At 42.5% G+C, this 24,490-nt stretch overlaps 1 protein-coding gene across 1 annotated transcript in view; it reads right to left on the bottom strand.

The window, feature by feature from the left end:
• KDM1A (lysine demethylase 1A) overlaps positions 1-24,490 on the bottom strand; it is a 171,720-nt gene that overhangs the window by 141,862 nt on the left and 5,368 nt on the right. The window contains exons 2-3 of the mRNA XM_044997670.1: positions 11,647-11,812; positions 3,196-3,255 (exon numbers count right to left, since the gene is read on the bottom strand). Coding sequence (XP_044853605.1) covers positions 3,196-3,255; positions 11,647-11,812 — 226 coding nt within the window. The remainder of the gene's footprint in view (positions 1-3,195; positions 3,256-11,646; positions 11,813-24,490) is intronic.

The raw sequence follows: 24,490 nt of genomic DNA on the forward strand, positions 1-24,490 counted from the left end.
TGGAACAAATGGAAATCACAGCTTACAGAAAACTGCAAGAACAATAGTATTAACTAGACCGTATTCCTTAAATTACAGCAGAACACAAACTAACTACACACAAGTCACAAAAAAAGTGCACAAAAACAGACATTTCTGCATAAAAGGAAAGGGCACATCTGGACTTCACTTTAAAGGTACATCTTACAGGCACAAAAAGCAGGACAAAAAATACATTGAGAGGCAAATGTCACTAAGGTCAATTTTAAAATACCAGGTGACCTAGGAAGGTTAGAAATATAAGCAGAAAAGAAGCTAAACTGGAAAAATACAAGCTAATATATCCAAGGAAAAAACACCAAACCACAGATAATGAAATGAGACTGAAATGAACAATTCCAGCATCAATATTGACTAAGAGAGATGGTGGAAGGCATCAAATTAGATATGACTTTGCAGTGTGTTATGGAAACAAATATCTGTATGATTTTAGGTTGGATGGGCAGAGGCACCATGTTACAGAATAGGAAGGTGGTGGGAGAGAAATTATCATTTCTGCAGGTCTGGTGAAACTGTTCTGAGCATTTTTATACCATAAAAATGAAGACCAATTTGAAGGAACTTAAAGAAAACTATTAAGGGGCTGACACGAGTGATTTATGAGGAAAAATTAAAAGAGCTAACTATGAATAGCTTGACTGAATGACAACTAAGAGTGAAGACAACTGACTAATCATTGGCAGGATGTAAACACCACAGAGGCATATAACTGTGGAGCATAGACAAGGGGGATTATTTAGTTGTATAAACTGAAAATAAAAACTGGAAAAACTAGGTTGAATATCAAGTAAGATTTCCTGACAGCAATATCTATTAGGCTATTGAAAAAAGTCTCCTATTGTAGAGGGTAGAAGATCAATTCCTTGGGTAGTACGTGTTCACTAGCCCAGAGGATGGGCTACTCTATAGCTATTTTCCATCCGTCTATAAACATGAGATTCACTGTGCATGTATGCATGTATAGTAAAAGTACCCTACCTATACTGTCAAGTGAATCAACCTGAAACTATCCATCACCCCCTGCATTACCTTTAGCAGAACTGACTACTAGAGATTAAGTGCCCATAACACCAAGTAACAGTGAGAAAAAAGGTTTTAAAACATGGCTCTTAGAGGCAAACTGAACAAATGCCAAACATGCTGACTAGACTGTTTTAAGAGTTTTTACTGGAAACAAAGGGATTAACCAGAGACTTTTTCTGAAAAAACATAGCACCAAGCATGTTGTCCAAACAACTAATGCAAAACTCCCAATAAAACCTTTGGAAAGAATCTAGATACATATACCAAATCTCCTTTCCACTGAATATGGCATAGTCAGCAGAGTTTGTGTTTCACCAGTTTTGAGAGACAAAGCTCCTGCAGCTATAAAGAACCTTAAAAAGAAAATCTTCAGCTCCTACAAACGGATTTAAAGGGATGGTCCAAGCAGGGTTTTTTTCCCCTAACGCCATGTTCGCATCTCATGAAACTATAGGCTTTAAATTAAAAGGTCACAGAAACAAGTTGTCTTTGATAAGCTTTCATAATTAAAGGCTGAGCAGAAATCTTTACTTTTATCTTGTTTGTGAACTAAGACGGATACTGAGCAAACAGATCTGAAGACCAGAATGGAATAGGTGTAAAATATAATCCACAGACACCAGCAAAATATTTTAATATGGCTCACCAACCAGAAGAGTTCACTTAAAACCAAACCCCCTTCTAGTGGATTTCTTGCAATTGAGCAGGCTAAATTTAGATTACCTTCAGGTAGGTTAAACTATTCCCCCTCTACTCTTACATGAACCATGCTTTATGAAAAATCTCAACAAGGAATGGAAGTCTCTCTTCCTGGAGGATTCACACACATTTGTCTTTGACAGTTTTTCTGTGCATCTCTTTATGATTAAGGTGGTTCACCACCACAGATTCTCCTCTACTCTTCTGTCTTTTACAAACACACACAGATTTATTACTTCCTGACTACAGTACCAACCATTCATGAATATTTAACCCAATCTGCATGTTGGTATTCTCCTTCCTCACAGGACACATCCCAAAAGGATTCTGTTGGCCACTGCTCCATTAAAAAAAAAAAAAAAAAATCAGTCCACACCACACACCTTACTGGGATATTTTCAGATGAAAAACTCCTTCAGTATTCAAAGCAACACATTCTGCACTCTTGACAATTTCCAGGAATTAGTAATCATTCATTCATCCATCCAAGTGGGTAAAGCGCACTCCCAGAAACAATTTGATACTGATGTAACATATGTATCATTTGCAAAATGCAGAGTCAAAAAGTCCAGGGCAAAAAAGCACTATGTCCCCTCTGTAAGTCTGAAATATTTAAAAAGGGATCTCTGTATGTGCTGATACCAAGATCCAAAACATAACCAGGCTCCTTCATTTAGAACGGGTCAGGGTGAACCCTTGAGATACCTTGAATTTTGTATTTGCTTCAAAGAGGTTTACTTCTTCACAGTCTAGAATGGATCTTATAACTCATAACTACTTTGATTAAAACCCCATGCCTCACTCCTCAGGTGGCACAGGCATATAGTGGCATGGTTTGAGGAAGATGAACATTTTGGTAGCATTTTGAAAGTACTTAAAAATAAAGAAAGCAATTGGTGGGGATTACAGGCTAAATGCATTCCCCTTTATATCGATACTTAGGATCAAATGTTGGCTCTAATTCATGAGCCAGTCTATTAAAAAGTGGACTAACCTACCCCATAGGCAAGTCTTCTGTGCCAAATGCTGGGAAATTGCTCATGAACTCAATTCTTTCAAAAATATATGGGCTTCAAGTGTATTAGAAAAGGGCCTAGCACACTGAAGCCTGGAGCTCAGTACCATTCTAATGGGTAAACGCTGGCTAAGCAGGAAGTACCCTTTCCCATGTTTGGTCTCCTCTGAACATGGAGAGGAGTGGAGGGATGAGAGATCGGCCTGAGGGATTTCAGTGTAGTTTTACTTTCCATTTACTTAGTCACTATAGCCTTCAACTGCAATTAGAAGAGATTCCTCCCTTTCTCAAAGAGGAGTAAATGTCTCCTATACCTCTTGCTAAGGTCTGAACACCCACACCCATGCGCACTTGCAAGCATCAATCCCTCATTTGGCGGCTCTTGCTATTAAGTGGCAAGCATCAAACGCCACCCTCACCTGATGCTTGGCCGTCTCCATACCCTCCAGAATTGTCGTCTTGAAGTCCTCCTGCTTGCCCTGTGGAAGGAAAGAGGAGAACTCAGGGACCTTACTCCATAAGTTAAAATCATATTTGGACATAAAGGCCTGGCAGTTGGCGATTTAAGTATTAAACTTCACCAACTAACTAAACACATTTTCTGAGAATTCCATCTTCTGGAATATAGGTCCAGGGCACCAAACTTTGTAGTCTTCTAAAGTTTTATCCTTGTTATTGGAACTCTTTAAATCACTCTTGTGGGAAAAGTAGAAGCACACAGTATGTAGCATTCCTGGTGGCTAAATACTTATGATCAGCTTTATTAATAGCTGGGAGTGGAATAATAAGATTACACTTCTTACTACCAGTTTGAAGATTGGTTGGATGGGTACATTGAGAGCCTAGGGGTCTAAAACTGCAAGAATTTGATAATCTTGCCCTGGATATCCCTGCACTCTCCAACTGAAATGGGATAGAGTGAACCATTCTGAAAAGCATCTATTATTTTCAAGAGAGCCTCTTCCTTCTCTTCCATAAACCTTTCCTTGAAGTACGAACCATGCAAGGTTCAGGGCAACAATATCTGCTTCAATGCCCTTGGTGCACTTACAATCCATTAGAACACTAAAACAACCCTAGAAGCAGAGTGTGTCAATACTGTTGACCCACAGAGCACTGAGCTACACACTCAGGTACAAAGTACTTTAATACCTTACAGTGAACTTTCACTATATCCAGAGCTGGACGCGTAAAGAAATGCAAAGCAACCAGCGGAAAGATGTGATGAGGCCTCAAAATTACCTCACCTTACATAAAAGTCCTGGATAGCAGTCCTGTCTGAATAAAAATACTAATTGGAAACTTGAGTAATTTTAGGAACAGGGATAGATGTGAATGTGATGCCTATAGGAGCAAGCCTTTATAAGCCCCCTTCTCATGCATCACTAAATCTCTATTGGAGGAACTACCTCAATTTTGCTCACAGAAGATATGCTTCTATGATTGGATGGTTCTGTCTATACATCTTCTCAGCTCCAAAGAGCAGGAAGTAATGGAATGATTTGAAGATATCCAAGCACCATTTGATAGTCTAGACTTATTTCGAGGCTCCTTCAAACCAGAATGCTTCACGGTAATGTCCCAACACCCAGCAGAGTTCCTAAAGAACAAATCTCCTAGGCTCAATGGAAAAGACTTCTAGGGCTCACAGTGCCTAACGGGACAGTAGCCTCTCTCAGATCATGATGGCTCAAAGTGACATCCTCAAGTAGATCACACAGTTATGGCCCTCTTGAGGTACAGAACACTGGTTAAGATTGCTTGTTAGGGTTGGGGGATCCTTTTGTAGCAGTTGGGATATAGTTTGAAGCTCTTAGGGAGAGTCTCTGACATCCTAACTCAACATACAAATTTTAAAGTTTACCTCCTGCTCCAAACCTAATCCCCAATAAAAATGGTATGGTGAATCAGATATTTGCATGCTTTTGTATGTTGAAAGTGCACTCTGAACTTCACAGAACCCCAAGTCTACACAGAAAATGAAAACAGACAATAGGAAACACACAAGAAGGGAAATCTGAACAATACAACTCTATAAAGAACCCCACAGAAGTTGCTACACACACTGAGAGCTTTAGGGCACTCCAGTTCCAATGTAACCAAGAGTCAGTCTCCTAGGAGAAGTGTTAGCTAACTACACACTTTCTACTGGAGATGCTGGTCCACCTGTAATGGCCCATAGCAGGTGCTGCACACACATTTTCACTCTGAAGTAGAGGACTAAGATTTATTTGCTTACTAGTTAACCAGACAACTATTGTTGGGGAAAATCTGCTGACAATTTTTTATACCCACTACTAATTTTTTAGAGAGCTTGAGCTAAAAGTTATTTGAATGAATAATGAATGAGCACTCAGCAGTCCCAATCAGAAAGGGGGGGGGGGGGCTATTGTGCTCAGAGCCACAACCATATAGTAAGAGAATGCCTCTAAACTACAAAGAGTTTATTTGCATATCAAGTCACACACTCATGCCTTGTGTACACTAGGAAATAGATCTCTTGCTTTCACTGGCTGTCAACTATCAGTCTCTCTGAACTGGTGCTGACAACCAGAGTAAATTATGTTCTCAGTACTATTACAGAATGTGTGATGCTTTATATTTACACTTACAACAGTCAAATGTTTTCAATACCAGTTCAGAGAGACCCACTCCTGTCCTGTACTGTTAGCAACAAATCATTTTCTGAGCACAAATAAGGTTTAGAGATACTGGAACACAGCTCAGGTTTTAAAATATATTTTTGAGAACAAGGAGGTAGATGTACTGTATATCAGAGAAATGACTAATCTTCCACAGGGGGAAGGTTATGCTCCTGCTGCCTTTTCCAGAGCACCAACAAACTGAAACTGACACAATCTTTGTCAATGTCACATCGTTCCAGCTGAACAAACTATGTGCAGAGGAGAAAATTCAGGAGCCTCTACCTCTAGAGGTGGGTGAGAAGGGGGGTAAAGGGGAGTGTTCTGAAAAGTAGTCAAGGAGAAAGAGGTAGGTAGAAGAATCCATTTTACTTTGATCTCATTCATACAAGAGAAACAATAGCAAAAGGTACCAGTCACCAACAGTCTTCAAATAAAGGCAGTGGGAAAGTAGCATAGGAGGCCTAAAATATCATGCTCAGTTGAAATGTAAGAAAGAAAGGAGACAAATCAGATGAGACAGAGCACAGAGCTGCCACTGTGGACAAGCGACAGTACATTACTATGGAGCAGATTCAACCTTGTTCTCCCTTGGTAAGCACCAGCTATAAACACTACTTACCACAAACTGAAAAGGCTGACCGAGGACTAGACAAATGGGGTCTGAGTGGGGAGAGAAGCCACAAGAAATGGGGAAAAAATAGGATAAACTCCCAAGTTGATGAAGGCAGAGAAGAAAAACCCAAAGGAGGGGAGAAAAAAAGAAAAAAAGGTTGCTTAATTTAAAGGAGTACAGTGGTATCTCATAACTCAGATATACTGTATATACTCGTTCATAAGCTGAATTTTTTTAGTAAAAAAGGGAAGCACCAGAGAAGGGGGCTGGCTTATGAACGGGTATAGAGCAGGAGAGGTGGGACACATCCCCTCCCCCCAACAGAGGGAGCAAGGAGAGGCAGCACAGCCAGCAGAGACAGAAGGGAAGAGGTGGGGCCAGCTTCTGGCCATGCTGTTCTCCCTCCAGCCTCCAAAGCAGCTGCGGCCGCGCCGCCCAGTCTGGCCAGCTGGAGCAGGCTGCGGCCGCACCGCCCGGTCCAGCCCACTGGAGCAGTTCCAGCCAGGCCAGAGACATCCTCCCCTGGCCCTCCCCAGATAAGGTGGGAAGGGATGGGATGGGATGGGGAGAGGATTGGGGGTCCTGGGCTCGGGTGGGTCATGTGGGGGTGGTCACAGGGGTTACTCCCCTGACTCCCAGCTTCTCCCCCCCAAAAAAATTTCCCCACCAGTTGCTGTTCTGGCCCGAGACACTTTGTTTACTTCAGTTTACCTCCGTGCCTGCGGACGCTCAAAAAAAAACAAACCATCTCAGCCCCCTGGCGGCTTATCCTGATGGCCCAGGAGCCAAAGTTTGCTGACCCCTGAATTATAGGGTCAGCTTATGAACAAGTTGTAAAAATTTTCCATTTTTACTTATCCATCTGGGGGGGCAGCAGCTTATAAACGAACTGGCTTATGATTGAGTATATACAGTACTTTAACAGACATCATTAGATTGGTAACAGAAAAACCTGTAAAACTTCCCTCTACTCTTTTCAACTGTGCTGGTTCCCCTACCTTGGAGAAAAGTGAAATTGAGCTTCTAACACAATATTTTAAAAGTTACTTTAATTATTAAATATCCCTCTGAAAGCTGTTTTATAACACTGAGGGTCTTCTTTGTTAAAGTTTGCAATTCCAAAATGCTCCACTGGTCCAGCTATGTCAGAACATCTGAAAATTGTCCCCAAACAGCACACCCACCACATCCTAAACAAGGCCCAGAGCTTTGCTACCTTCTAAGCTGTGTTACCACAGGGTGGAGGACACTGTTAATTGACTTTACTTTGCTGTTCCAAGAGATAGTAAACAAATAGCTAGGTTGCAAAATAGTTTTCATTGTTAAATGAAAAGCTAATGAACGTTAAGGTTGCAAAATTTACAATTTGTTAAGAAATGCAAACTGTTCTTACAGTAAGATCAACTTGTCCACTTCATACCTATTTTACTTCCTAGTCCTCTTTGCTTGGTTACACATTGGTTAACATTTGTTTATAATACTAAGTATAATAAAACACAGATCATGCAATGCAGCCAAGTTAATAGTGATGCAGAAACTAGATTCTGCATTTTCTGATTTTTTAATTTTAGCTGTGCAATGCTAATCTACCATTACTGTACTAGCCACTTTTAATTTCCTTATAAGCTTTTTATTCCTAACATAATATTCCTAATTAAGCTTTAAATTTCATGCTTCATTGAGGTGAATGGGATGAGACACAGGTTACCAAAGTGAGTAAATATATATTAGAAAAAGCTATCAATTGAATGTGGAATAGAGTTCCTGAGTTTGCTGCTAGTATTGTTTGGATGAAGAGTTTTCAGCAAGTCTACGCTCACAGCACAGCAGCAAATGTTTTCATTTTTTATGTTTGCTGTATCCTAACAGCTAAAATGACATGCTCACCAAAATGCATAATTAGGCACATTTTACAAATAGAGCGAAAAAGACTAGAGATTGGCTATGGGAAAAAGCTCTTCTAGTTACAGTCTTTTTTCACAAGCTCAGAATGTGTCAATGTTTTTTGCATGTTCCAAGGGCAGCTAATACAACAAAGATAGGACAAAACTGCCTGAAATGTTTTAAAAACAAGATACAGTAACTCCTCACTTAAAGTCATCCAGGTTAACACAGTTTCCTTGCTGATCAATTAGAGAACATGCTTGTTTAAAATTGCACAAAGCTCCCTTATAACGTTGTTTGGCAGCTGCCTGCTTTGTCCACTGCTTGCAGAAAGAGCAGCCCGTTGGAGCTAGCTGGTGGGGACTTGGAACCAGGGTGGACCAGCAGCCCCCCCATCAGCTCCCCACTCCCCTAAGTTCCCTGTGCGGCAGCCGCCCAGCAGGCTATCAATTGCCAGGCAGCTCAGCTGTCCCTCCCCAGACTGCTGTGTGCTGCTCCTGCCCTCTGCCTTGGAGCTGCTCCCAGGAGTCTCCTGCTTGCTGTGTGGGGGTGGGGAGGAAGGGGTGCTAATGTCAGGGTATCCCCCTCCTCCCCCGCTCCTGTACCCTCATCTCCACAGAGCGGGGGGGAGGGGGGGGCGACAAGGCTCGGGACAGAGGGACTTTGCTGGCAGCAGCTATTGTCTCAACTTGCTGATCTACTTAAAAAGGCAGTGTACTTAGAGTGGAGTCAGCATACTTGAAGGGGCAATGCGCATTTCTCTCTCACACACTCTGCTTGACTGTCTCTCTCTGCCATGCTGTCTCCCCTCCCTCCATTCGAACTGCTTTGTAGAATGTGGGGCTACATTAACAACAATGTGTTAACCCTTGAGGGCTCAGCGAAGTTCATCATTTAGCAGCAAGGCATTCCCAGGGAAATATCCCACCCTCTGACTTTACCACCTCAACCAAGCTTCACAATCATCATTGCTGGGGACAGTATTAAATTGTTTAGTTAAGTAAGTGAGAGAGAGAGAAAATAAATTTCCCTGGAACCTAACCCTCCCCGTTTACATTAATTCTTATGGGGAAACTGGATTCGCTTAACATCATTTCGCTTAAAGTAGCATTTTTCAGGAACATAACTACAACGTTGAGTGAGTTACTGTGCATCTAACACTACAACTATACTATACGCTACTGACGACAGCACTTAGCTACACAAACTATATGCCGCAGTGAAATGCTGGCTGTTTCCATGCTGCCATCTGAACCTACATGGGTCAGTGAAAGGCTCTGGTTACGGGGAAGCATCAGGGAAAAGCTACAAAAGCAGCTCAAAATAGCAGTGTAGACACGGAGGCATGGCTTGGGTAAGCAGAAAGCAAGTAGGGCAGGATACCTACTTGCACTCTTATCCACACCCTTCAGGCTTTCTTTATTTGCCTAAAATCCACACCTCACTGGGGGGGGACAGGAGTAGGACTATGCAGGTATGTACTCTACCTGCCGCCAAAAGAAATGCACAGTGTATACATTTATCTGTACACGGGTGTATGTCAAACTGCCAATTCTCAATATTTTTCTTGCTCTTGTGATATACTGCACTGTGAGTGCTGTTTTGGTTGTTCACAGAACAGTACCAAAGGGTCATGCTTAGACATACATAGTGAATTTGTGGTATCTTAAAAGCAATTGTGAAATGCATTAATTTTGTACTGAAATGATGATTACACTCATGCAATGTGTTCTAACTTAGGCATTTATCCAGCAGACTTCTTAATTGCACATATTAAAATGACACTTTTGGTAGAGATTGGCTATAATGAAGTAAAAGACAAGATGGGTGAGGGAATATCTTTATTGGAGAAGAGCTCTGTGTGTGCTCGATAGCTTGTCTCTCACTAACAGAAGTTGGTCCAATAAAGGGCACTACCCTCACCCACTTTGTCTCTCTAATAACCTGGGATCAACACAGCTACAACACCACTACATACATAAAGATCTTTATCATTTTAACTTAGAATCATAGAAGATTAGGGTTGGAAGAGACCTCAAGAGGTCATCTAGTCCAACCCCCTGCTCAAAGCAGGACCAACCCCAACTAAATCACTGAACTTTTTCACTCCTACAAAAATTATTTTCCCTCTTTGTATTATGTTTCAGGACCGGGGCAGATTCCTATTGCCTGAGCAAACTGAGATTTCAGGGTTCAGGATCTACTTAGCATCACCCAGATCACACACAATTAGAGAGTTTAACATTTACTGAAGCTTTGGGTGATAATCCTCATCAAACTAATGTAAAGCTGGGACGGTCCATCTGCAACCTCAATGGCTTGCAAGCTCAGTCAGGATCCTCTGTGAGAAGCAGATGGGAGGAAGATCTCTATATCAACAGGTAACTGACAAGGCTGCAAGTGTTACACAGGCAATGACTGAAATGTAAAACCAAAAGCCACTACACATTTAAAGCCTCTCTCCTGAAGGCAGAATTTAAAAAAGGATGACTTAATTCATAAGGGAGATATAGCAATACAAGGGTAAATGGTTTTTTTGGGTAAACCTGGAGGCACAGAGCATGTATTGAGCAGCACTCGTATTCCAGTAAATGCCTTATATATGCTTTCTTCTGAGAAACTAGGATTGACACAGGGCATAGAAAACAGCCACACAATTTCATAAATATAAAGTCTAAGCATACTTGCACTCCCCTTCCTTTTTCTAAAGGGGACCTTTCACCTTTACCAAAAGGCAGGAAGGAAAACAGTAAGGTTTATGCAAACAGTATTTGTCGAGAAATATAAAAATACAAGCCTACAGATTTGCAGTTTAAGGCATGAAGGGACCATTATCATCAACCAGTCCAGTGGTTCTCAAACTTCATTGCACCGTGACTCCCTTCAGACAACAAAAATTATATGACTCCAGAGGGGGGACCGAAGCCTGAGCCAGCCTGACTCCTGCCACCCTGGGCAGGAGGGCCAAAGCCAAAGCCCGAGCCTCACTGCCCCGGGCGGGAAGTCCAAAGCTGAAGCCTGAGCCTCACTGCCTTGGGGGTGGCGGGGGGGAGGAGGAAGAGACCCAAGGGTTTCAGCCCCTGGTTGGGGACCTGTAACCTGAGCCCTGCCACCCAGAGCTGAAGCCTTCGGCCCCAGATGGTGGGGCACAGGATTCAGCTTCAGCCCTGGGCAGTGGGATTCAAGCCTGGGCCCCAGCAAGTCTAACACCAGCCCTAGCGACCCCATTAAAACTGGGTCATGACCCACTTTGGGGTCTTGACCCACAGTTTGAGAATCACTGAACTAGTCTGATCAAATGCATAGCACACACCACAGAATTCACCCAGTAATTCCTGGCATCTTTTCCCACAGAAGACAAACAGAATGAATATTTGCATATGAGCAGATGTGCCAGCCTAGGAAACAGCAGCTGTTTTGACAAGCATCTGTTTATCTAGACAAGCATTCAAAGACAGAAAACCTAGCGCTAAAGATTTGTCTCAGTTTGCAGTCTCATCATGCACACTGATACAAGACTAGAAGATGGCAATCTGATCCGCTGCATTTGTCTAGCCTCTTTTCACACACAGACCAGCAAAGAAAGTTTCACAGGACAGACATCTTTTTCCTTCATATTAGATCTAAACTGAACCCAGTGGTCATGATGCTGTACCTGAATGACCACAAGTTTCTGCAACTGAAACAGTGCAGGTGCTACCCTTTAGGAGAGTTGGTTCACCACTCACCAGATGGCTCTTCTGGCTCGCTCTCATTCTCTTCTTCTGGAGGGGCTGGTGGTGGTGGTGGTGGTATCTTTTTCTCTTTCTCAGCTTTAGCATTTCTCTCCTCCTCAGAGTAATATTCATCTTCAGAGAGGTTTGCAAGACTCTCATCCATCTCCCTGTACTCCACCTGCAAACAGCACAGTCACAGGGTAATCAAGACCAAACAAGACAATGGGTTTTACTACTAAAACAAAAAGAATGAGGCGTACTTGTGGCACCTTAGAGATCAACAAATTTATTTGAGCATAAGCTTTCCTGAGCTTATGCTAAAATAAATGTGTTAGTCTCTAAGGTGCCACAAGTACTCCACATGCTTTTTGGTGATACAGATTAACACGGCTACCACTCTAAAACCTGACTACTAAAGCAGGCATTGGAAACAACGTTAAGAAACCACCTATAAAAATTCAGCTTAAAGTGGTGATCTTCTTAGTCTTAGGCCTGGTCTACACTGGGGGGGGGGGGTCGATCTAAGGTACGCAACTTCAGCTACGTGAATAGTAGCTGAAGTCGAAGTACCTTAGCTCGAATTACTTACCCGTCCTCACGGCGCGGGATCGACATCCGCGGCTCCCCCGTCGACTCTGCTACCGCCACTCGCCCCGGTGGAGTTCCGGAGTCGATGGGAGCGCGTTCGGGGTTCGATATCTCGCGTCTAGATGAGACGCGATATCTCAAACTCCGAGAAATCAATTGCTACCCGCCAATCCGGCGGGTAGTGAAGATGTACCCTCAGATACTGCAAGAGGACAGTTTTGCATTACAAATTTGCCAGTTTATGGGCGTTTAGAGCAGGACCACAGTAAAAAGACTAAAAAGTCTCATACCTGCTCCTATAGGATTGTGAATCTTTGAGAAAACCTCCTGGAAGGCTCCCAGAATGCCCACTAGAGAACATGTGACATTACCTGTTAATTCTTCTTTGAAAAAGGACTCCAAACAGGAATCCCTCTATTAGGGCTGATGTTTTAGCACTACACAGGCTGGAATCACTCTCAGGGATTTTGATCCTCAGATAGAAGTAACTGAGTGCAAGTTTCATCAAACACATTCCAACCATCAGTATCTCAGATCCCTTTAGAACCTAACCCAAAAAGTTTCCTTGAAGCATGAAGCAACAGCTAGATCACATGAAGTTTTGCTGAAGAAAAACCGTGAGGTTTTCTTGGGATAAAAACCACTTAGTGAAAACAGACCTCCTCACTAAAAAACACAAGCCACAAATTAAGATGAACAAGTGAATACTGTATGAGATGACATTCAAGAAAGTAACTTATTTAAAGACAGGAGACTAGGCAGCTTCACTTAGAGGAATGCTTGACAGAAAACTGTGTCAATGAACATCACACACTAGAGGTTTAGGGTTTTTTTTAAAAAGGGCTTTTTCAACATCAAGTTGAGAATAGGACCTCACTGACACAGATATGCATGCATGTGAAGGAATGCTGGCAGGATGATTAGCTCACTACAAGACGGAACTCACACACCTTTGAGCTCAGATAACTTTTGCAGCTCTCTTGTAATGCTCAGAAAAAGATAGGAAGGAATATAGGATATAACTGCAGCATCGCTTCATCCCTATAAAACTTGATATAAGATGATCAGTCACTATAAGTAGCTCACTCTGTGATCTGAAGTTAGTCAGCAAGGAAATTACCTTCCACATAAGAAACTGATGCTCACAGACACTGAGTGACTCAAAAGGAGCTTTGTCAAGACCATGAATATCACAACACCAGGAGCTTTCAAGTGTGTCAGATTCATTCGCGCTTGACAAAGGTCAATGCAGATCTTACCATATCTTCTTTGGACTTCTGAAAAATCAAAATTGCTGTTAGAAGAACTAGAATATTTGCCAATAAGCTAGACTTGGAAAAATGAAGATTGTGGCTGTAAAGGAAGCATTTGGGGGTTGTTTACACCACACTGCAAGCCTTTTACATTCACAAAACTCAAAGTCCTTCTGGCAGATTCCTTTAAAACTAAGATAATTTCCAAGGTGCTAAAATAGTGTCATTCATAAAAACATTAACACAAAGTTAAAAGAAGTTAGAATGGGCTACACTCTTACCAGCAGAGAAAGGCCGCTCAAAATGTAAAGATTTGGCTTTTTAGGTTGACACTTACTCAGAAACATCATGCCTCTTGGGTCTCTACTGTTCTAGAATCCATTCTGTCTGGATCCAGCCCAGGCCCCTAACAGCAACAGAGGGTTCCACCACTGAGTCCGCAGGACTCCAACTGAAACTCACCAACTTCCCACTGGACTATAGCTAGTTCCCCCTGGGCCACCTCCTACCATATCTTTTGGAGCTGTAGTTGAGGCACTGTCAGGGTCTCTGGGCTTCTTGGCACATCAGTTCCCGGTAACTCTGAAGAGCCCCCAGTGGCGTCCAGTGGCACTTGGGCATCAGCCTGAGTCTCTGCAGCTCCGGCTTCCATGGTCAGGGGTTTCAGCTGCTTCGGGGCTGGAGCCAGCAAGGAGCATCCTTCCTCCACAAAGGTCAACACAGAATGAGCTGGGATGCTCTCTTTTATACTACTGCTGCACCTGGAGTATGCCCAGCAGGGATGCGGATGTGTGTCTTCCTCAGCCCACAGTGAGGAGTTAATCCTTCCCCATCCAGTGCATAGTGAGTAACACTCTCCCCTTTAAGAAACTGGGGGTTCTTCCTCTCCCCCACCACACCTATCCTCAAAAAAAAAAAAAATTCAGCATTGGCATGCACCTTCCCAAGGCGATGTAGTACCTGAAAGTCATATGGCTGTAGGGCAAGATAGCACCACATGATCTGCAGGTAGGTGTCCTTCATGATATTTAACCAGCGCAGGGACACGAGGGCAGTGACCAATCGGAATGTATTTCCTAACAGATAATATTACAGATGTCTATGGCCCACTTAACGGACAAAGCCTCCTTCTCAATAGCTGAATAGTGGACTTGCGACTTAGGTACAGCACAAGGTGTTCTTCCCTGGCAACTTCCTGCGACAATACAGCCCCAAGGCCCACTTTGAACCGTCCGTCTGTAAAATGACGGATTTCCAGAAATATGGATGTCTCAAGACTGGTCCTCTTATCAGTTCTTTCAACATCCAAAGGGCTGTCTCACACTCAGCGGACCATTGGACATTCTGGGGTTGTGAGTTTGTCTGTCAGGGGCTGCCCAGGTCACGAAGTCAGGGACAAAACAACGATAATATCTGGTTAGGGCAAGGAATTGCTGCACCTGCTTCTTCGTTGTAAGGGTGGGCCAATCTCGCAGGGTCTGTACCTTGTTGACCAGGGGGCTGCAGTTGTTCCCCGCCCATGGTCTATCCCAAGTACATCACCTTGCTCCGTCCAAGGCTGCATTTTGAGGGGTTTGCCGTGAGTCCAGTGTCCTTAAGAGCTTGGAGCACACTGGATAGGTGATGGAGATGGTCTTCCCAACAGGTATTGTACATGACAATGTCGTCGATGTATGCAGCAGTGTACTACATATGGGGTCGTAACAGCCGGTCCATGAGCAGCTGGAAGGTGGCTGCGGCTCCAGGCAGACCAAACGGCATTGTTAAAAATTGGTACAAGCCAAAGTGTGTCGGAAAGGCCGTCTCAGGGTAAGAGTTTGGCATCCCAATATTCCGTTGTTAGATCCAAAGTCGACAGGAACTGCTGTGAATGCTGTTACTGTGAGCTCAGAGAAGGTGACCCCATAAAAATTGTGCCTATGCTATGTATGGGAGTGGTAATGGAAAACTCCTAGTGTGTGTAAAAATCAATGGTAAAAGCCCGTTTAGGAAAAATTACAGCTTCTAACATCACTTTAGTTAAAGCAGATCTTGTCAAAGAGGAAGCTTACCGGATGAAAAAGCGAATATTATAATCCTCTGATTTCAGAGTAGCAGCCGTGTTAGTCTGTATCCGTAAAAAAACAGGAGTACTTGTGGCACCTTAAAGACTAACAAATTTATTTTAGCATGAGCTTTCGTGAGCTACAGCTCACTTCTTTGGATGCATAGAATGGAACACACAGACAGGAGATATTTATACATACAGAGAACATGAAAAGGTGGAAGTACGTATAACAACAGGAAAAGTCTAATCAATTGAGATGCGCTATCATCAGCAGGAGGAACAAAACTTTTTGAAGTGATAATTAAGATGGCCCATAGAAGGTGTGAGGAGAACTTAACATAGGGAAATAGATTCAATTACTTTTCCTGTTGGTATGCGTACTTCCACCTTTTCATGTTCTCTGTATGTATAAATATCTCCTGTCTGTGTGTTCCATTCTATGCATCTGAAGAAGTGAGCTGTAGCTCACGAAAGCTCATGCTGAAATAAATTTGTTAGTCTTTAAGGTGCCACAAATAATCCTCTGAGTTTACTGTAAATATTCTTTAGCCAGAATCCACCTTGAATGAAATGGTACTAAACAAAGTTATAGCTGGTATATGGAAGTTACTGCCTATAGATCTTTGGATTAATATCATCCCCAAAGCTTTGTTCAGTCAAGTTAATATCATGAACCAGTCAGAGGAAAGGAAAGATCCCCAGCCTGTCTGTATTAGGGGCAATGACTTGCCTATGGAGGGTTTCTCCAAATGTTTGTCTGAGGCAGATAGCTCTTTGTCTGTGCAGAAAAGCAGTTTATATGTGAATGAAGTTTCTGAACATCTGTCTGAGTGAATCTGGAATTAGATGACGCACAGAGATAACTCACTGATCAGGAAAATGTTTCTCTAGAGCAGATTAAAGTTGATGGTCAGGTTAAACCCTACTTGAGGGAGAAAAGGGTAGATTCTTGATGGGTGATGTGGCAAGTAAAGCTTGTGAAAGTAAGCCTGAACAAGGTAAAAGTAATTTGCTTAAGGCAGCTCAATAGGATGAGCCATTATCTGTGGAGAATAGCAGTTCATCTGTTGGGAGTGGCAACTTCCCTGTTAAGGAAGCTGTCCCACTTTCCAAGTATATGTCTGAAATCAGCCCTGGGTGCTGGGACAAAGGAAAGGATATCTCCAATTGTTTGTCTGTTAAGAATAGCAGTGTGTCTGCTGCAAAAGTGTCTCTCTCTAGCTATTTGTGAAGCAGACAGAAGAAGCACGTCAACCTATGATGGTTGAAAATTTATCAGTTGTATAAGAATTGATTCTGGGTTTAAGTGAAACCCAGAAAGAGTCTGTTATTGCTCAGGAAAATATTCCTTTGGAGCAAGTCCTAGCTGAAGAGGGTAAGAGTGGAATTTCTGTGAAAGATGGATTGTTGCTTAAAGAAGCTTCTAAGGAAAAGAATCCTCATGGTAGTTTTTGCAAGCAGTTTGCTGTAACTGAAGGGTGTGGAAGTGAATACTCGTTCATAAGCTGAATACTCGTTCATAAGCTGAATATTTTGGTAAAAAAGTGACGCATCAGAGAGTGAGGGTCGGCTTATAAACGGGTCTACAACAAAATTTGATTATTTTAAACTCTGTGGAATCATTGAACTAATATCTAATACACTGTTGTTTTGTTTGCCTGCAAACGCGCCAAGTAAACAAAACATCCTGCCAGCAGCTTACCCTGACAGGCCGGGAGCCAAAGTTTGCCGACCCATTTATTGATGTCAATACTGCAGCCTTTTAAAGTTGCAACGGCTTTGTTTAGTGGACTAGACTGGCTTGAAATGCACCACATAAGTCTCGAGCCAATATGAAAATATAACGTGCACAAATCGATGGAATGTCTAATAAAAGTCAAATAGCCTGTTATCCACACAGACATGCCAATCTACAGGGCTGCTTTGAAATAAAGAACAATAATAATTTGACAGTGATAAAGCAGGTGACATTCCTATATAAAGTCCTACAAAATCTATAATAATCTATTTTCATACTAGTATTTAAAATGAATGGTGAAATCCAAAGAAAAAGGTCTTATTATGCAGCATTCAAACTTAAATTTGTTGAATATGCGGAAGCAAACAATAATTGCACTGCTGCTTGTAGATTCTGTATCAATGAGAAGTAAGAGAATGGCAAAAAAATAAACAACACTAAAAGACATGCCAAGAAGCAAGAAAAAATGTCCTACGAGGTGCACTTCATTTCCTGAGCTAGAGAAAGATCTCAATAACTGGGTTGTTGAATGTTGACAAAATGGGTACATTGTCACTAGAACTGGAATTTGTGCTCTGCAAATGTCAAAAGATGACAAATACAGGTCAGTAAAGCCGTCAATGTTTGTCGCATCAGCGGGTTGGTGTACTCGCTTCATGAACTGTCATGGTCTCTGTCTTCGTCAGTGAACAAGGATACCGCAAAAGCTGCCTAGAGATCTGGAAGAAAAAAATCGAATCTTTCCAAAGGTTTATTATAAAATATCGAAAGGAATATGCATTTGAACTGTCACAAATAGGAAATATGGACGTAACACCAATGACAATCAATCTCCCAAGCAGCAGAACAGTAACCGGTGTTGGTGAAAAAACAGTTGTAATTAAAACCACTGGCCATGAAAAAAATCCATTTTACCGTGGTTTTATCATGTTTGGCAAATGGATCAAAGCTCCCTCCTGTTATTTTTAAAAGAAAAACCCTGGCCTAAAAACATGAAATTTCCTGCTGGTGTCATCGTACGTGAACACAAAAAGGGATGGATGAAAGTGGGACTGTTGAATGGCTGGAAAAACTGTGGAATAAGACAGGGTTTTGGAGCTCCACTCCAGCTCCAGGCAAAAACCTGCAGCTCCACTGCTCTGGAGCTGCTCCGTGCTCCAGCTCCAGGCTTCACTCCAAAGTCCTGGAATAAGAGACCAGGAGCACTTTTCAAGAAACCTGCTATGCTCATTTGGGACATGTTCAGGGCACACAAGATGGATGAGGTGAAAAATGTGGCCAAAAATATGAAAACTACTTTGGCTGCAATACCTGGAGGCTTAACTTCAGTTCTACAACCACTTGATGTCTCCCTGAACAAAGCCTTTAAAGACAGGCTAAGTAAAATGTGGTCTGAATGGATGTGCTCAGGCATGGTGACGTTGACAAAAGGCGGGATCTTATGAAGCCCGAAATCAATCTGGTCACTCAGTGGATCAAGGCTGCATGGGTGTCCATTCCCTCGGAAATGGTAGAAAAATCATTTAGGAAATGCTGTATCAGCAATGCACTCGACGGGTCAGAAGATGATGCCATATTAGATGATGACACAACAGAGGCTGATGATGAGAAGGAATCTGAGTCTCAAGATAACCCTGTGACATCTACGACAATGCAAGTACAGCTGTGACTGAAGCCGAGTTTAATGAACTGTTTGGTGAATCAGAGACTGATTCAGACTTTGAAGGATTTAAAGACTTTTTAAAGTCTCATAAGAATGGCCGTACTGGGTCAGACCAAAGGTCCATCTAGCCCAGTATCCTATCTACCGACAGTGGCCAATACTAGGTGCCTCAGAGGGAGCGAACCTAACAGGCAATGATCAAGTGATCTCTCTCCTGCCATCCATCTCCACCCTCTGACAAACAGAGGCTAGGGACACCATTCCTTACCCCTCCTGGCTAATAGCCATTAATGGACTTAACCTCCATGAATTTATCCAGTTCTCTTTTAAACGCTGTTTAAACGCAGCTCCCATTGGCTGGGAACGGCAAACCGCAGACACTGGAAGCTGAGGGGCTCCATACCTGCAGATGCTCCAAGTAAACAAAATGTCCTGACCTGCCAGCGGCTTACCCTGATGGGCTGGGAGCCAAAGTTTGCCAACCCCTGAAATATAGGGTCAGCTTATGAAAGGGTCATACAGTTTTTGCTATTTTTACCTAACCCTCTTGGGGGGGTCGGCTTATAAACTAACAGGCTAATGAACAAGTATATACAGTAATAGATGTAGATCAGGATGAATTTCTGTCCATAGTAGGCAACAGTTTATTTGTTGAGAGATTTGATTCAGTTCTTAAGAGCCAGAATTTTTCTGTCGAAAATGGATCCACTTTTCTTTAGAAAGACCCAGTGTGAACAATTTAGAGAAGGTGTCAGATGGAATGAAAACTGTCAGGGAATTTTAACAGCCCTATGATGACCAAGTGGCTGTGCTTGACCAGCTTGCTGGCGAGACAATGTTGTTGGAACATGAATGTCTCCATACTGATTCTTTGAGTAACCAGTCTGCCTCAGGTTCAGAGGGAAGACTGGGTAGCTGAATCTGCAGAGCAGGACAGCCGTGCAGTTAATCTCTCAAGAATACAGGGGATGGTAGGCAAACTCATCTCTAGACACTTTGGATATGTCTTGTAATCTCTTAATGGACTTACATCTAATTCCATGTGGAAGCAGAAGTTGGTAATGGAAGAACAAAAGAATTTTAAGTCTAACATGCTAGTGAAAATGGATGGCATCTCTTTAAGACAGAGTCCAGCCTTGGAATTGTTTTCAGGTTTTTACCATTACCTAGTAAACAAGCTAATGTCTGTGTTGATGCAAATTACCTGGATGATGGGGGGGAGAAAGATTGGCCCATTGCTGTTAGCAGGGAGGACACACCTAACCAGCCAATGGATTTTGTTAAGGAAGAAAGCTCAGAATTTGACCCTCTAGGACAGGGAAGAAAGGAAAAACTTTATCCTGATAATGGGTTAACCCTAAAATGCCAAAAACCTCAATGGTATTAAGCCAAAGGCGTGGCATGACAAAAATGCTTGTAAATGTACACTTGATAGATTTGATGTTAATATTAATGCTAATTTTAACTCATGACTAATTTGTTGCTGATACCAAAAACTGTAAAAATGTACAACGTGCATGATCTTTAAAAAAACCTTGAACACGTTAAGAGTGATACATATGAACACACTATGTTAAAAGGTCTTGTGATACTGATATTTCAAAGTTAATGCTTGTAACCAGTTTTGGAACTTTTAACAGCAGAGAAGGCATTACCCACCTAATGTGCATTGTGAAAAGGGAAACTGAGACAAACCACCACATTGCTTTCATGGCTAAATGTGAAGATACCTACACTACAGAGAACATTAATATCTACATTGACAATGTTAATTGGATTCCAAACACTTGCCGAAGTTTCTATGGATAAATTAGCTATTTTCATTTGCTCTTGGCAAGATCACGACACACAGGAATTATGCTGCAAGAACAGATCCAATCCACTATTGGTCTAACCAAGTTTTACCTTGGGATCATAAAGAAATTCAATATTGTTACTTCCAAAATAAACCTTACAAAGAAGAAGCCTGTTTTAATCAAACATGATTTTGATGAACCATTTCTGTTACACACTCATACTTCTAATATTGAATTAGAAGCTGTAGTAATACAGAACCAAGAATGGGAAGTTCCTATGATGTATTCAGCAGTATACGTCATAGGAACCCCTTCCTGCATCAGTTTTCTATTGGGGGTGTGACATTATCTGATTAAAATATGACCACGTAGACCATGGTTGCTACCGCTTTTATATAATTGCAACAAATCTGGTACAAAGCATGTCAAGTAAGGTGTCTATGGAAAGGTTAGAATTTGCTGAATATGATTATGCTATTTGTATGGCTGTATCATTTTTGTGTCTGAAGTTGTGAATATTAACTATGTACCTGTATTTCAAATGTTTGCTCACGTGGTAGCACCCATAAGGTATTTAGTCAGCACATTGTGAAGGAACTCTTCAAGCTGAATGGCCCATCAAAGAACACAACTCACAATGGACCATAGGAGACAGCTATCTACACTTAATGGACTTTCCTGTAAACGTTCTATCTAGGATATGGGTGATGATTTCTATTATGAGATGGTTGAGTTCAGGATCCTGACAAAAGGAAGAAAGGAGAGCAGCAGAATACGGACCTTGGACTTCAGAAAAGTACACTGACTCTCTCCGGGAAATGATAGGCAGGATCCACTGGGAGGCTAATATGAGGGGGAAAGGAGTCCAGGAGAGCTGGCTTTATTTTAAAGAGCCTTATTGAGGGCACAGGAACAAACCATCCTGATGTACAGAAAGAATAGCAAATATGGCAGGCGACCAGCTTGGCTTAACAGAGAAATCTTCAGTGAGCTTAAACACAAAAAGGAAGCTTACAAGAAGTGGAAACTTGGACAGATGACTAGGAAGGAGTATAAAAATATTGCTCAAGCATAAAGGAGTGTAATCAGGAAGGCCAAAGCACAACTGGAGTTGCAGCTAGCAAAGGATGTGAGGAGTAACAAGAAGGGTTTCTATAGGTATGTTAGCAACAAGTAGGTGGTCAGGGAAAGTGTGGGCCCCTTACTGAATGGAGGAGGCAACCTAGTGACAGAGGATGTGGGAAAAGCTGATGTACTCAATGCTTTTTTCCTCCTGTCTTCATGAACAAGGTCAGCTCCCAGACTACTGCACTGGGGCAGCACAGTATGGGGAGGAAGTGACCAGCCCTCTGTGGAGAAAAGTGGTTCAGGACTATTTAGAAAAGCTGGACGAGCACAAGTCCATGGGGCTGGATGCACTACATCCGAGGGTGATAAAGGAGTTGGCAGATGTGATTGCAGAGCCATTGGCCATTATCTTTGAGGTCCTGGATGACTGGAAAAAGGCTAATGTAGTGCCCATCTTTAAAAAAGGGAAGGAGGAGGATCTGGGGAACTACAGGCCAGTCAGCCTCACCTCAGTCCCTGGAAAAATCATGGAGCAGGTCCTCAAGGAATCAATTTTGAAGTACTTAGAGGAGAGGAAAGTGATCAGGAACAGTCAGCATGGATTCACCAAGGGCAAGTCATGCCTGACTAACATAATTGCCTTCTATGACAAGATAACTCGGTCTGTGGATGAGGGGAAAGCAGTGGACGTGTTATTCCTTGACTTTAGCAAAGGTTTTGATACGGTCTGCCACAGTATTCTTGCCAGCAACTTAAAGAAGTATGGGCTGGATGAATGAACTTTAAGGTGGACAGAAAGCTGGCTAGATCGGGTAGTAATCAATGGCTCCATGTCTAGTTGGCAGCCAGTATCAAGTGGAGTGCCCCAAGGATTGGTCCTGGGGCTGGTCTTGTTCAGTATCTTCATTAGTGATCTGGAGGACGGTGTGGATTGCACCCTTAGCAAGTTTGCAGATGACACTAAACTGGGAGGAGTGGTAGATATGCTGGAGGGTAGGCATAGGGTACAGAGGGACCTAGACAAATTAGAGGATTGAGACAAAAGAAATCTGATGAGGTTCAACAAGGACAAGTGTAGAGTCCTGCACTTAGAATGGAAAAATTCCATGCATTGCTATATGCTGGGGACCAACTGGCTAAGAGGCAGTTCTGCACAAAAGGACCTGGGGATTACAATGGATGAAAAGCTGGATGAGAGTCAACAGTGTGCCCTTGTTGCCAAGAAGGCTAACAGAATATTGGGCAGCATTAGTAGGAGCATTGCCAGCAGATCAAGGGAAGTGATCATTCCTCTCTATTTGGCATTAGTGAGGCCACATCTGGAATATTGAGTCCAGTTTCCCCCCTCTCCCCCACAGAAAGGATGTGGTCAAATCAGATGGAGTCCAGCGGAAGGCAACGAAAATGATTAAGGGGCTTGGGAACTGAGGGAACTGGATTTATTTAGTCTGCAGAAGAGAAGAGGTGGGGGAGGGAGAAAAGGAGTTGATAGCAGCCTACAACTATCTGAAGGGGCGTTCCAAAGAGATAGATCTAGGCTGTTGTCGGTGGTGACAGATGACAGAACAAGGAGTGATGGTCTGAAGTTGCAGTGAGGGAGGTCTAGGTTGGATATTAGGAAAAACTATTTCACTAGGAGGGCGGTGAAGCACTGGCATGGGTTCCCTAGGGAGGTGGTGGAATCTCCAACCTTAGAGGTTTTTAAGGCCCAGCTTTACAAAGCCCTGGCTGGAATGATTTAATTGGGGTTGGTCCCCCTTTGAGCAGGGGGTTGGACTACATGACCTCCTGGGGTCTCTTCCAACCCTAATCTTCTATGATTCTATGACTAAGCAAAACATGCATGGACATGTGACTTGCCCATGTGACTCCAAACTCCATCTTGGTACCTGTAATTTCCCACAAACTAGAACAATGGGTTTCCCTTCATTTGGCAGAAGCTATAAAAGGCCCTGGAATCATCTCCATTTTGCCTCTTTCCTATTCTGATCTCTGGACTATGAACTTGTACTAACTGGCGCATAGAGCATTCTAACCAAGGGACTGAGGACCTTCCAATGATTTGGAAGCAACCAGAGACTTGTCTTAAGCCAGCAGTTTATTCCATCACTTCTACAAGCCTGATCTGAGAACTTTGCATTTATTGTATGTATTTGATTCCTTTAACCAATTTTAACTCTCATCTTTCTTTCTATTTTATAAATAAACCTTTAGATATTAGCTACTAAAGAATTGGCAACAGCATGATTATTGGGTAAGATCTGAATTGTATATTGACTTGGGTATGGGGCTGGTCCTTTAGGATCAGAAGAACCCTTTTGTTTGATTAAACTGGTTTTAAATAATCACTCATCATTAAGTTTAGTGTCTGGGTGTTGAATCCAGGACTGGAATACCTAAGGAGGCTGCATTTCTGACTTCTCGTTAGCCAGGGTGGTGAGACAGAAGTTTAGTTTTGTTGCTGGTTTAGTATGTCTCATGGAAGAATAACCAGCAGTTATGGAGTGTGTCTGCCCTTTTTCCCAGCAGCCTGTCGTGAATTTGGTATTCTCAGTTGTGACCCATGGAGGCATGGTGACAGTGGGTGAAAACCTTCATGAGTCCTGCCACGATCTTAGGGGCGGTGGATCACAAGGGGACAGCTTTGGAATACTTGCATAGTCCCTGATAACCAGGATGTTATGATGGTCAGTCATGCTCTTC

This window comes from Mauremys mutica, chromosome 23 (genome assembly GCF_020497125.1).
Source record: "Mauremys mutica isolate MM-2020 ecotype Southern chromosome 23, ASM2049712v1, whole genome shotgun sequence".
Classification (NCBI taxonomy): domain Eukaryota; kingdom Metazoa; phylum Chordata; order Testudines; family Geoemydidae; genus Mauremys; species Mauremys mutica.